General features: G+C 38.1%; 2 protein-coding genes and 1 non-coding gene across 5 annotated transcripts; all 3 read right to left on the reverse strand.

The window, feature by feature from the left end:
- Window positions 1-333: 333 nt before the first annotated feature.
- On the reverse strand, window positions 334-3,215 carry LOC106652953 (phosphatidate cytidylyltransferase, mitochondrial-like). 3 transcript variants are annotated; one of them, XM_014372161.2, is made up of 3 exons: window positions 2,992-3,215; window positions 793-1,402; window positions 334-706 (listed from the first exon to the last, which is right to left on the reverse strand). In XM_014372161.2, the coding sequence occupies exons 2-3, from the start codon at window positions 1,387-1,389 to the stop codon at window positions 548-550; spliced, it is 756 nt and encodes a 251-aa protein (XP_014227647.1). In that variant the 5' UTR covers window positions 1,390-1,402; window positions 2,992-3,215; the 3' UTR covers window positions 334-547. The 3 variants fall into 3 exon arrangements, with proteins under 3 accessions (XP_014227647.1, XP_014227649.1, XP_014227646.2); XM_014372163.2 differs by lacking the exon at window positions 2,992-3,215 and adding an exon at window positions 1,689-1,761 and having other exon boundaries at window positions 548-706; XM_014372160.2 differs by lacking the exon at window positions 334-706 and adding an exon at window positions 1,689-2,926 and having other exon boundaries at window positions 1,309-1,402.
- A 678-nt stretch (window positions 3,216-3,893) lies between these two features.
- LOC111694405 lies at window positions 3,894-4,088 on the reverse strand. Its single transcript, XR_002763625.1, has one exon. It is a non-coding gene; the product is annotated as a U2 spliceosomal RNA (small nuclear RNA).
- Window positions 4,089-5,947: 1,859 nt separating this feature from the next.
- On the reverse strand, window positions 5,948-11,220 carry LOC106652952 (muscle M-line assembly protein unc-89-like). Its single transcript, XM_014372159.2, has 2 exons — window positions 10,763-11,220; window positions 5,948-10,678 (listed from the first exon to the last, which is right to left on the reverse strand). Exons 1-2 carry the CDS (start codon window positions 10,932-10,934, stop codon window positions 6,465-6,467), a joined length of 4,386 nt encoding a protein of 1,461 aa, XP_014227645.2. The 5' UTR covers window positions 10,935-11,220; the 3' UTR covers window positions 5,948-6,464.
- Window positions 11,221-12,264: the final 1,044 nt, after the last annotated feature.

A 12,264-nucleotide genomic window follows, 5' to 3' on the forward strand; every position in this document is an offset into this window, starting at 1 on the left:
ATAGATGTGGTTAGGAAAATAAAAATATAATAAATTAATATTATGAGGATTGATGAAGAACAGTAAAATAAATCTGTAAATTTATATGTACTTTCTTGTTCTGTTAATGTTTTTCTTTTACTACTTTTTATCAATTTATTATAACTATTATTCAAGAGAAGAGATGTAAGTCATAAGGTAAGCTTTGTTCAAACTTGAAAGATAAATCGCTGACAGGAGCTATAAATAAAAGTAATATACAATGATATAGTATATACAATGTTGTATACAAATTTATTAAATAAATAATGTTTTTGAAAACACTCAAAATGTATTTTCTCTATACACATATGTACAAAAATTTACTGCCATAATCGTAATAGTAGACAAATTTTAAAAATAAACTAAATTGTTGGAATATGAATGCATACGTTTAAACAGGTAAAATTATCGATCGCGTAGAAAAGTTGTAAACATAAAAGAACAATATGCTTTTTACATTTTACTCATTTCCAAAGTGGAGTGACAGATTCATTTACAAGCACATCAAAGTAATGTACAGTATAAATTACATTTTCCCAACCGTAAATCTATCATTCAATTTACTAGCTTTTTCAAAAATCTTTTTCTTTTTTTCTCCATCCAAGACATTAGTTTGCAAATCAACGTCTCGATCAAACGGACGCCTTGTTGATAATCCAAGCCTCTTAGCTTGCTTTTCCATTTTCTGTAAAAAAACATAATAATAATTATTTTAAACCATTTCAACAAGCAATTTTCAATTAATTAAACAGTATTAGCTTCTTTTCTTACCTTTTTGCTTTTGCTCATATTTTTCAAATGCATATCTAGTAACGATTCGCGTTTTTCTTCTTCACGATCGCGTTTTTCAGACTTTGATTTCTTAGCTTTTTTACTAGTGGATTCTTCAGATGGAACGAATCTATTTTCCTCTTTCTCTCTCTGTTTCCTCAATCTATCAGCTGGTGTATCCGACCACATTGATCTATCTGACATGTCTGGGCCTTCAGTGGCTCTGAATTTACGTTTTATCGAATCTAAACCTAGTTTTAATGCATGTGCTTCTGGTAATTCTGTCATCCATTCTTCTCTTTTATTTTTATCTTCAACTTTATTGCTAAAATTTTCCTGCACTCGTTTGGCTCTGTTTTCTAGTGCAATTTGAACTCTACTTTGAGCAGCAGGATGGTTCAATGGCACAGGTCCAAAGACTTCTTCATCATCTTCACTTTCGGAATGTGTCTTTTGAATTTCCTCTTTTACTTCAGATTCATCCTTGTTTTGAAAATCTGGCGGTGGTAGCTGTGGACCCAGGATAGGCAGTTTCTGCATCGAGGGTGGTAATGCTGGACCATAGCATTCAGAGTCTGATCCTGAATCTGAATCCATTTTTCAGTGAATTCTGAAAGAATAGAAATGTATTAATTTTTTAATTTTCTGGCTTTACAATATCAATATAATCTTTCTTCAAAGTCAAAGAAAAAAAAATATTTTAAATAATGGTTTATTATAATTATTGTAAGTTTTATTATGTGAAACTTCAATGTATATCAGAAAAGGCAAATGTAATGTGGAAAGTCAGTTGTAATATTCCTCAACACTGAGCTTTATTTATAATCACATGCTACAACAAAATAACTTGATTACTGGTTAAACTTATTATAACAAATTATTCAAGTTAAACTTGCTTTTCTGAAGTCTTGTCACTATTTGATAATTTTAATGGTGCTTTCTCTTGAGCAATTTTTTGTACATTTGACGTCTTGAGTCTGAAATCTGATGGAGGTAACAATTTTTTATTCTTCAGCGAGCTCATCATTTTGGATAATTTTTTTCCACTGTATCTAATAGACTTTCCTAAACCAGCTGTAACTATACCTTTCAAACTTTGCGTTAAACTAGAATGCATTACAATTTTTCTCAGACACAGGCTTAAAAGTTCGTCTGAGTCAGGATCATTAGCAATTGCTCGCAAGCAGTCCTCTGTATCTTGTGATCTCGGTCCTGTAGACCAATTTTTTACAAGCATCATTTGAGGAATTTTAGGAAGTTGATTAAAATGATGTACTTTTGTTACAGGACTAACGTCTTGTCTACAAGTAATTTCACCATTACTTCCAAGTGGAAAATCAATAAAAGGATCAAAGTTTTTTAATATTGGAGCATAAAGTTCCCTAAAATTTTTCATCTGTGGTTTGACAATATTACTTATTTTATCTTTATCTTCACCAATAATCATACGAAAGTCCCCATGATAAGACAATCCAGCTATGGTCATAAAAAATTGTTCTTCTGTAAAATGCTCTGGCAATAACAACAGTGCAACATGAACAGCAGAATGTAAATTTTGAATAAGAGCCGTTCTGATTGGAGAAATTTTTTCAGGCTCTTGTATAACTTCAACTGGCTTATGTAATCTACCGGCCAAATACAACTTGTTCCAATCCAAAAGATCTTCGACTAGAGATACTTCAGACACTACACCGTACTTTATGTTACGACCTTCAGCTGTTGTGACAAGGGTATTATAATATATTCCAGCTCCCCAAGATTCTTGAACTCTAGCTACAGCCTTATGACCAAATAACTTGAGAGGTTGAGCATAATGATGCCGGTTTTTAATCATGTTTTCAGCGTGCCAATTGTAGGGGTTAGAAACAACAAAGATTAAATCCAACATATTATTTGACGGATCACTTTTTTGTTTAAGCACACCAGATCCATAAGCAAAACAGAACTTCATACTCCTGGGGAAGTCACGAAGTACACTGCGAAGTTGTGAAACTTTATCAATCATTTTTGTTGATTTAATGTTCACTTGCACTGTGTACACCTAAAATCACCAATAATACAGTCACTAACATTTCAGAAAAGCAATTTTACACTTGTCCACTTGTTTGAAAGCCATTTCGGATATCTATATTTACTAAAATTTACCTCTACTTTAATAAATGACAAAATTATGTAAACAATTTAGAGAAAAAAACTAACCTGTATCGTCGATGTTTTGATCTCAACTGTATTGCAATGACAGAAACGAATTTCCTCGTTTATGAAGCTGAGATTATTGAAAAATACTCTATACTTTGATAATGCTTAGTTCGTGGCTCGATTAAAACTAAGCTATTTTAAACTTTGATGTGACGTTAGAGCCTTTTGTGTGTATATAGGCTTACAAACTGTCTAATTCACTTTCTTTTCAGACAAATGCGTGGGCGGCGTAACGTATTATAAATATTCGTCTGCTCCGCTCTGGAAGGGAAAACAGATTCACTCAGTGCGCGTGAGCTACATGTCGTCTTCCAGCCGCATCTAAAATTTTTAAACGTTTTAATTGTTTTACTTTTAATTTAATAATAATTCGATTTTTTAAGGATATCTCTAATCATCAAAGACCTGCTACAATCTATTTTTATTCCTAAGGCTTTCATAAAACGTAGGTCTGACCCTTTATTCACCGCAGCTGAATGGTTATTCTCTTTTTTAAAAAGTCTTCGAAAATTCATGAGAAGAGTCACACGTATTCTTTGACAAATATCTGAAACTTTTTTATTCTTTGCATTATTTGACTAAAGTTGATTTTTTCGACATGAATGATTAAAAAGTTAAAATAATTGTTTTATACGTGAATTTCTCTAGAAAACTGTTTATCTCTACCCTCTTAATTATAATTTTTTATGTCAAGTTGAATCTTAGAGGGTGAACAAATTGCCAGTTAAAGTAGCAGGAATTTCTATCACTCCGGAGAAAGCATAAACATTTTGAGCCTCCGGGCAACCTCGACACTGTTGGCGAAATTGCGTTTATCATTAAAGCCCTCGGTTCGACGATTCATCAAGCAGCAACTCAGAATCGCTGTGAACTATTGAATGTACGTTTATTAATGTTGATTAGTTTATCAGGCCTCTATCTGCGGTAATGCAATGCAGACAAGACCCATGGCAGAGCCGGAGCAAGCCCCTGACACTCTGCCGAGTTTCAAAAATCAGTTTGAAATTCAAGAGGTCATATAGACCTCCTATTAGATTTCAATCTAATAAGAACAGATACTACACTTTGATCATAGCCAAATAGGCCGTGAAAGCGATGCCGGCTGCTAAATTTCAGTGGGATATAAAGCCAGGCTTTAATTTTTCACGTTCGGATTCGATTATGACATCTAGCGGTTGAATCCAAAACTCGCGTCGCCGCTTGTTTCGCAGCTGTACTTCAGACAGGCATAATGAAAGACTTGCTAAACAGGGTTTTACTCCGTAGACCGTTTGAAATAAAGTAAATTAAATCCAATTAGAGAGCCGTGCTCATCTTTCAAAAAAAAAATTTGTTCGAACATTTTTAAAAAATTTAACACGTATTCTTAATTTACTCCGAAGAATTTTTTTATTGAATTCGCTTTGCAGAAACCTCTGCGATTGGCTTCAAAGTGATCTTTTGAATAAAAAGGCCGTAGGAAAAAATCTGTTTACAGATACAAAAGCTAGATTAAATCGCGAAAAAATGTAAAATAGAGTCGCTAAATTGTACTGAAATAAATTGCAATTTTTAAAAATTATAAGACTGAAGTCGAAAAATGTTATTTTACCATTTTATACGAGATCGATTTTGCATCAAACAATATGGACTTTGACATTACCCTTACGGAAATAGTTATTTATGTAACAAGTGCCCAAAAGGCGTTTTTGGGCACGAGTGTGCGGAAAAAGACACGAGTGCCGGCTATGCCGGCACGAGTGGGTGTTTTTTCCGCACACTGTGCGCAAAAAGCTGGGCACGTGTTGCATACAAAATTTTATGCAATAGTAGACGAAAAGTACTTTCATTTAAATGAGACGTTTTACCGCACACCCGTGTCCAAAATGGGGCATTTTACCGCACATAAGTGTCCAAAAACGCTTTTTGCGCACTAAAAAATGTGCGAAAAAAGACATTTTTCGTCATACTATTGCATAAAGTATCTTTTCTCACATGATATGGATAAGGAAGAAAATTATGTTCAGTATATAATTTGAAAATGTAAAGTATAATTTTAAATGACTTTTCGAATACATCGCAGTTATGAGGTGCTTTCGATCAGTATGCACTGAATTATTATTAACTCCGAGTTTCCTCTTTCGTGTAAACGTCTTTTTGCATGTATTATGTTTGTATTTTCGATCATTATGTACTGAATTAATGTGCAAGTAGAGATAAGGCTTGCGTTTAAATGTCTTCCCATAAGTGTAACATAGGTAAGAAACATAATTACAATGAATTTATCTTAGTGGCATGATGAAAATTGAAGAGATAATGCAGATTAAGAAATCGAAACTGCGTTGGGCCCAAACGGTCGGGGCGAAAGTAATTCGAACAATAAACAAGAGACAAATATTGATGAAATCTCGACCGACAGTTGGTTCAATCTTTTCAATATCTTTGTTTCAACGACATAACATGCAGCAATAAATCCAAATCTAATAACGACATTTCATTTGACAGGAAAAAGTACGAAAAAAAATGAATTTACAAAACAGATATACCCTTGTAGAAAAGTTGGCAACCAATTCGACTACTTACTGATAATCCCGATTTTTAAGGTAAAAATACTTCAAAAATCCATAGATACCTGTTTTTAAACTCAGTTGCAAACTATATTTTTTCAGATCCCAACTACTCTAGAATAGATATGTGTAAATATGTTTTTCTGAAATTTTATTAAAAATTGTGTCAATATTATTGTTTTACTTGACTCTCTAGTGTTCATAACGAACTGCTTATTACTACACTCCGTAAATTTTTTGCCTAAGTTGGGTTCCAGCAGCTCTTTATGTATAACGAACAGTTGAGAATTTTTTTCAAGTCTCATTTGAAGCTGTGAAAAGGGCAAATTTTTCATGGGATACTGGATTTTTGATAAACTTCGATCAAAAATGCACTAAATGAAAGATTTTGATGAAGATTTTGACGTGATTGATAAGAACAATGAGTTTTTACAGAAAAAATCAAAGTGAAAATCACTTAATATTTTAATTTAAATCAAAAAATTTTTTCTACATTTCTTAAAAATCAGTAATAGCTCTTGTATTTTGTTCATCCTTTTCTCATGTAGGTAAGAAATGTTATCAATCCAAAATTTTATATTGAAGTTCTTCGTATTGCGTGAGTGGCAAATAAAAGTCTGCGTGGGGGCGGCTATTTTTCTATTCCGACACTGCGCTGATGCATCAAATCATTATGCCTCTATTTTATCAATGAATAAAGAATCGGATGTCAACATTTAAGAAGAAGTATGCAGAAGAACAAAGAAACTCGTCAAACTTTATAATATCTTTGAGGAGGTTGTCACAATTATGCCGCGAAGCAGCCGGCGGTGGGACACAATCTAAGCAACACACACGATCTTGCGAGTCGCTCGTTCAGAGTACACGATCCTGGTCGATGTTGCGCCTCTTCTGACCGTAGACGATTTTTCGGCCCACCGACACGCTTCACATTCCATTACTTTTTCTTCGCGGCTTCACAGGTGGGCAACTCATTTTTCGATGCCTTACCAAACTGCTTTGGTGTTGGACGGCTGCGTTGCAACGGTCGCATATGAAATAAGCCTCGGGTGCATTTTCCCCTCGAGAAACCTCAGCAGGTTGATTTAGTTCAGAGCTACTTTTACGCCGTGTCGAACGAGTCTTGTGCTTTTGTATCGCATCGGTCTCGGCTGCTTTTTCCCGTCGAGAAACATCAGCATTCGGTTTAATCTCATTCTTCGCGTTTGATCTTTTTATTCGAGGATCATTTAGTGCAGTCCTTGGTTTCTTGGCTCTTGGTTCTATTTGGTTCAACTCGTTGATCGAGTTCTCTTTGCTTTCGGTATCTGCCGTTGCTTCTTCTGTAGTAGACTCGCGTTGGGGATCTTGTTCTGCCACTTCCGCGGCCGTCGTCGAGCTTGGTTCATCCCAATGGATCTCTTTTTGCTCGTCTTGCGAGGTTGATTGACAATCCATCGAGCTACTTTTACGCCGTGTCGAACGAGTCTTGTGCTTTTGTATCGCATCGGTCTCGGCTGCTTTTTCTCGTCGAGAAACATCAGCATTCGGTTTAATCTCACGCTTTTTGTTTCTTTTTATTCGAGGATCATTTGGTGCAGCCGTTGGTTCTATTTGGTTCGACTCGTTGATCGAGTTCTCTTTGCTTTCGGTATCTGCCGTTGCTTCTTCTGGATTAGACTCACGTTGGGGATCGTGTTTTGCCACTTCCTCGGTCGTCGTCGAGCTTGGTTCATCATACTGGATCTCTTTTTGCTCGTCTTGCGAGGCCTTTCGACGATTTTTCGAGCTCCTTAGATGCTTTCTTAAAGGTTCGTTATGTTTGTAAGGCCTGCCGCGATTGTCGCAAGTGAATTGAGTCTTGGCTGCTTCTTTCCGTCGAGAAACATCCGCATTCGGTTTAATCTCACGCTTTTGGTTTCTTTTTGTTCGAGGATCATTTGGTGCCGTCCTTGGTTTCTTGGCCCTTGGTTCCATTTGGTTCGATCCGTTGATCGAGTTATCTTTGTTCTGGGTATCTGCCGTTGCTTTTTCTGGACTAGGCTCGCGTCGGATATCGTGTTCTGCCGCTTCCTCATCCACCGTCAAGCTCAGTTCATCGCACTGAATCTCTTTTTGCTCGTCTTGCGAGGTTGATTGACAAACCATCGATCTACTTTTACGCCTTGTCAAACTGGTTTTGTGGTTTTGCATCACATGAGTCTCGACTGCTTCTTCCTGTCGAGAAACATCAACATTCGGTTCAATCTCACGCTTTTTGTTTCTTTTTATTCGAGGATCATTTGGTGCAGTTCTTGGTTTCTTGGTCCTTGGTTCTGCTTGGTTCGACTCGTTGATCGCGTTCTCTTTGCTTTCGGTATCTGCCGTTGCTTCTTCTGTAGTAGACTCGCGTTGGGGACTTTGTTCTGTCTCTTTCTCGGCCTTCGTCGAGCTTGGTACGTCACACTGAATTTCTTTTTGCTCGTCTTGCGAGGCTGTTTCACAATCCATCGAGCTACTTTTACGCCTTTTCAAACTGGTTTTCGGTGAGAAATCTTCGTCGCATGAGTCGCGTATCACATCAGTCTCGGTTGCTTCTTCCCGTCGAGAAACCTCAGCACGTTGATTTAGTTCAGTCCTCGATTTCTTAGCCGTTGGTTTTTCTGCTTGGTTTGACTCGTTGATCGAGTTCTCTTCGTTTTGGGTCGCTGCCGTTGCTTTTTCTAAACTAGGCTTGCATCGGATATCGTGTTCTGCCGCTTCCTCATCCGCCGTCAAGCTCAGTTCATCGTACTGAATCTCTTTTTGCTCGTCTTGCGAGGCTGTTTGACAATCCATCGAGCTACTTTTACTCCTCGTCAAAATGGTTTTGTGGTTTTGCATCACATCAGTCTCGGCTACTTCTTCCTTTCGAGAAACCTCAGCATGTTTATTTAGTTCAGTCCTTGATTTCTTAGCCCCTGGTTCTATTTGGTTCGACTCGTTGATCGAGTTCTCTTCGTTTTGGGTCTCCGCCGTTGCTTCTTCTGTAGTAGACTCGCGTTGGGGATCTTGTTCTGTCACTTTCTCGGCCTTCGTCGAGCTTGGTTCATCCCAATGGATCTCTTTTTGCTCGCCTTGCGAGACTGTTTGACAATTTATCGAGCTACTTTTACGCCGTGTCAAATGAATCTTGAGCTTTTGTATCGCATCGGTCTCGGCTGCTTTTTCTCGTCGAGAAACATCAGCATTCGGTTTAATCTCACGCTTTTTGTTTCTTTTTATTCGAGGATCATTTGGTGCAGCCGTTGGTTCTATTTGGTTCGACTCGTTGATCGAGTTCTCTTCGTTTTGGGTCTTTGCCGTTGCTTCTTCCAGACTAGACTCGCGTTGGGGATCTTGTTCTGTCTCTTTCTCGGCCTTCGTCGAGCTTGGTTCGTCACACTGGATTTCTTTTTGTTCGTCTCGCGAGGATGTTTGACAATCCATCGATCTACTTTTACGCCTTGTTAAACTGGTTTTGTGGTTTTGTATCACATGAGTCTCGGCTGCTTCTTCCTGTCGAGAAACCTCAGCAGGTTTATTTAGTTCAGTCCTTGATTTCTTAGCCTCTGGTTCTATTTGGTTCGACTCGTTGATCGAGTTCTCTTCGTTTTGGGTCTCCGCCGTTGCTTCTTCTGTAGTAGACTCGCGTTGGGGATCTTGTTCTGTCACTTTCTCGGCCTTCGTCGAGTTTGGTTCGTCACACTGAATTTCTTCTTGCTCGTCTTGCGAGGCTGTTTGACAATCCATCGATCTACTTTTACGCCTTGTTAAACTCGTTTTGTGGTTTTGTATCGCATCGGTCTCGGCTGCTTTTTCTCGTCGAGAAACATCAGCATTCGGTTTAATCTCACGCTTTTTGTTTCTTTTTATTCGAGGATCATTTGGTGCAGCCCTTGGTTCTATTTGGTTCGACTCGTTGATCGAGTTCTCTTCGTTTTGGGTCTCTGCCGTTGTCTCTTCTGTAGTAGACTCGCGTTGGGGATCGTGTTTTGTCACTTTGTCGGCCTTCGTTGAGCTTGCTTCGTCGCACTGGATCTCTTTTTGCTCGTCTTGCGAGGCTGTTTGACAATCCATCGATCTACTTTTACGCCTTGTTAAACTCGTTTTGTGGTTTTGTATCACATGAGTCTTGACTGCTTCTTCCTGTCGAGAAACATCCACATTCGGTTCAATCCTACGCTTTTTGTTTCTTTTTATTCGAGGATCATTTAGTGCAGTCCTTGGTTTCTTGGCGCTTGGTTCTATTTGGTTCGACTCGTTGATCGAGTTCTCTTTGCTTTCTGTATCCGCCGTTGCTTCTTCCGGACTAGACTCGCGTTGGGGATCTTGTTCTGTCTCTTTCTCGGCCTTCGTCGAGCTTGGTTCGTCACACTGGATTTCTTTTTGTTCGTCTCGCGAGGATGTTTGACAATCCATCGATCTACTTTTGCGCCTTGTCAAAATGGTTTTGTGGTTTTGCATCACATCAGTCTCGGCTGCTTCTTTCTGTCGAGAAACCTCAGCAGGTTTATTTAGTTCAGTCCTTGATTTCTTAGCCTCTGGTTCTATTTGGTTCGACTCGTTGATCGAGTTCTCTTCGTTTTGGGTCTCCGCCGTTGCTTCTTCTGTAGTAGACTCGCGTTGGGGATCTTGTTCTGTCACTTTCTCGGCCTTCGTTGAGCTTGCTTCGTCACACTGGATCTCTTTTTGTTCGCCTTGCGAGACTGTTTGACAATTTATCGAGCTACTTTTACGCCGTGTCAAATGAATCTTGAGCTTTTGTATCACATCGGTCTTGGTTGCTTTTTCCGGTCGAGAAACATCAGCATTTGGTTTAATCTCATTCTTCGAGTTTGATATTTTTAATATATCACGCTTTTTCTTTCTTTTTATTCGAGGATCATTTGGTGCAGTCCTTGTTTTCTTGGCCCTTGGTTCGATTTGGTTCGACTCGTTGATCGAGTTCTCTTCGTTTTGGGTCTCTGCCTTTGCCTCTTCTGGATTAGGCTCGCGTCGGATATCGTGTTCTGCCACTTCCGCGGCCGTCGTCGAGCTTGGTTCATCGCACTGGATTTCTTTTTGCTCGTCTTGCGAGGTTGCTTGATAATTCATCGAGCTACTTTTGCCATCATACGATGCTCTCCTCAATAAATTAGGATCTATTACTTCATATTCCTGTTCTACGAACATATCCGTTTTGAAAATGTCAAATTTATTCCAGATGTCATCGATATTTTTAAGTGGTATTCGGTCATTCGACTTACTTTCCTCTCGAATAGTTTCACCCGATGTGGCTGCGTATTTTTGCAGTATTTCTTCAAGTTCCTGCTGGCCACCAAGTTCATCGAGAAATATATCCATTGCTTTTGATCGGTAATACTCGTCGTCGGCCATGTTCTGAGCCAACAGATTGCGTTCAATAAAATTGACTTGCATTGATTTATGGAATTTGTTATAAACCTCGGTCACGTGAGCGTCGATAATTTATGAGAATGAAAACAAGTGGCGCGTGCTCTGTAATACGCTTATGTTGAATATATAACTCCTTTTTTCCAAGCAATTGTACACTGAGCTGGCCCTGAAAATGACAATAAATAACACTAATAATCGCTCGACGGACACTCAACTACAAAACGAAACAGAATGTAATGGCACTGTTGATGAACGCCAAATACGTATGGTCGTGATTCAACGGACACGATTGACGGTTTGAGCAAGACTGATTTTACGCGGCAAGACGTAAATCGACTACTACGCCGACTTACAAAACGATTCGTTTCCCAGCAGAAAACGTAAACACAGCGAATCAGGGACTTTGCCTATCCTAGCCATTATATATGGGCTATATCGCGTCAACTGTCCCCTCTCTTGGATCAGAGTTGTAATTTGATTTTTCATATTTTATTCTGCTTTCCAAGGGTGAATATGAAAAAATGATTGAAACATGATTTTTTATGTAAAATGTGATGAGGAATTCAAATTTTATGTCAAAAATCATATTCATAAACCCCAAGAACCTTAATTTCTAAATTTCAGCCTCAGTGGCAAAAATAAACATGTTTGTATCCAGTGATATGGCCAATATTGTAATATGTTCATCGATATACCAAAATACAACTTCTGATAAATTTTGGTCATCGGCAGACAAACAGACTTCATTATTGAGCTTCATATGTGTCAAGAATAGAGGAAATATAGACAAAAATCATGTTTTATTGACTCATATGAAGCTCAATAATGAAGTCTGTTTGTCTGCCGATGACCAAAAGTTATCAAAAGTTGTATTTGGATTTAAAGAAGAAAATATTACAATATTGGCCATATCGCTGGATACGAACATGTTTATTTTTGCCACTAAGGCTGAAATTTAGAAATTAAGGTTCTTGGGGTTTATGAATATGATTTTTGACATAAAATTTGAATTCCTCATCACATTTTACATAAAAAATCATGTTTCAATCATTTTTTCATATTCACCTTTGGGAAGCAGAATAAAATATGAAAAATCAAAACAAAAAGAGGGTGGGGGGTGGGGGGCGGGACAGTTGACGCATACTATTGTTATTAATGACGCGTATGTTATACAGATAGGTGTCGCTCAGCTGTGTTTATGTTTTTCGTTGAGAAACGAATCGTTTTACACGTGGTGTACTCTGCGCGGGAAAATGATGAATAGGGCTTTTTTTACCATGGCACAGCTCGTTTTAGGTAGAATCCTCCGGATATTTTTCAAGTTTCCTAAACGTAATTCGATTGAGGGTGCGTG

The sequence above is a fragment of the Trichogramma pretiosum genome, unplaced genomic scaffold (assembly GCF_000599845.2).
Source record: "Trichogramma pretiosum strain Unisexual culture from Peru unplaced genomic scaffold, Tpre_2.0 scaffold3, whole genome shotgun sequence".
Classification (NCBI taxonomy): domain Eukaryota; kingdom Metazoa; phylum Arthropoda; class Insecta; order Hymenoptera; family Trichogrammatidae; genus Trichogramma; species Trichogramma pretiosum.

Bases quoted from the DNA above. Each gene is read 5' to 3' on its own strand.
- LOC106652953 (XM_014372160.2), bottom strand. From the start codon at position 2,797: ATGATTGATAAAGTTTCACAACTTCGCAGTGTACTTCGTGACTTCCCC.
- LOC106652952 (XM_014372159.2), bottom strand. From the start codon at position 10,934: ATGCAAGTCAATTTTATTGAACGCAATCTGTTGGCTCAGAACATGGCC. The intron at 10,679-10,762 runs GTAAGTCGAATG...ATATGTTCGTAG, and splicing joins TGAAACTATTCGAGAGGAAA to AACAGGAATATGAAGTAATA.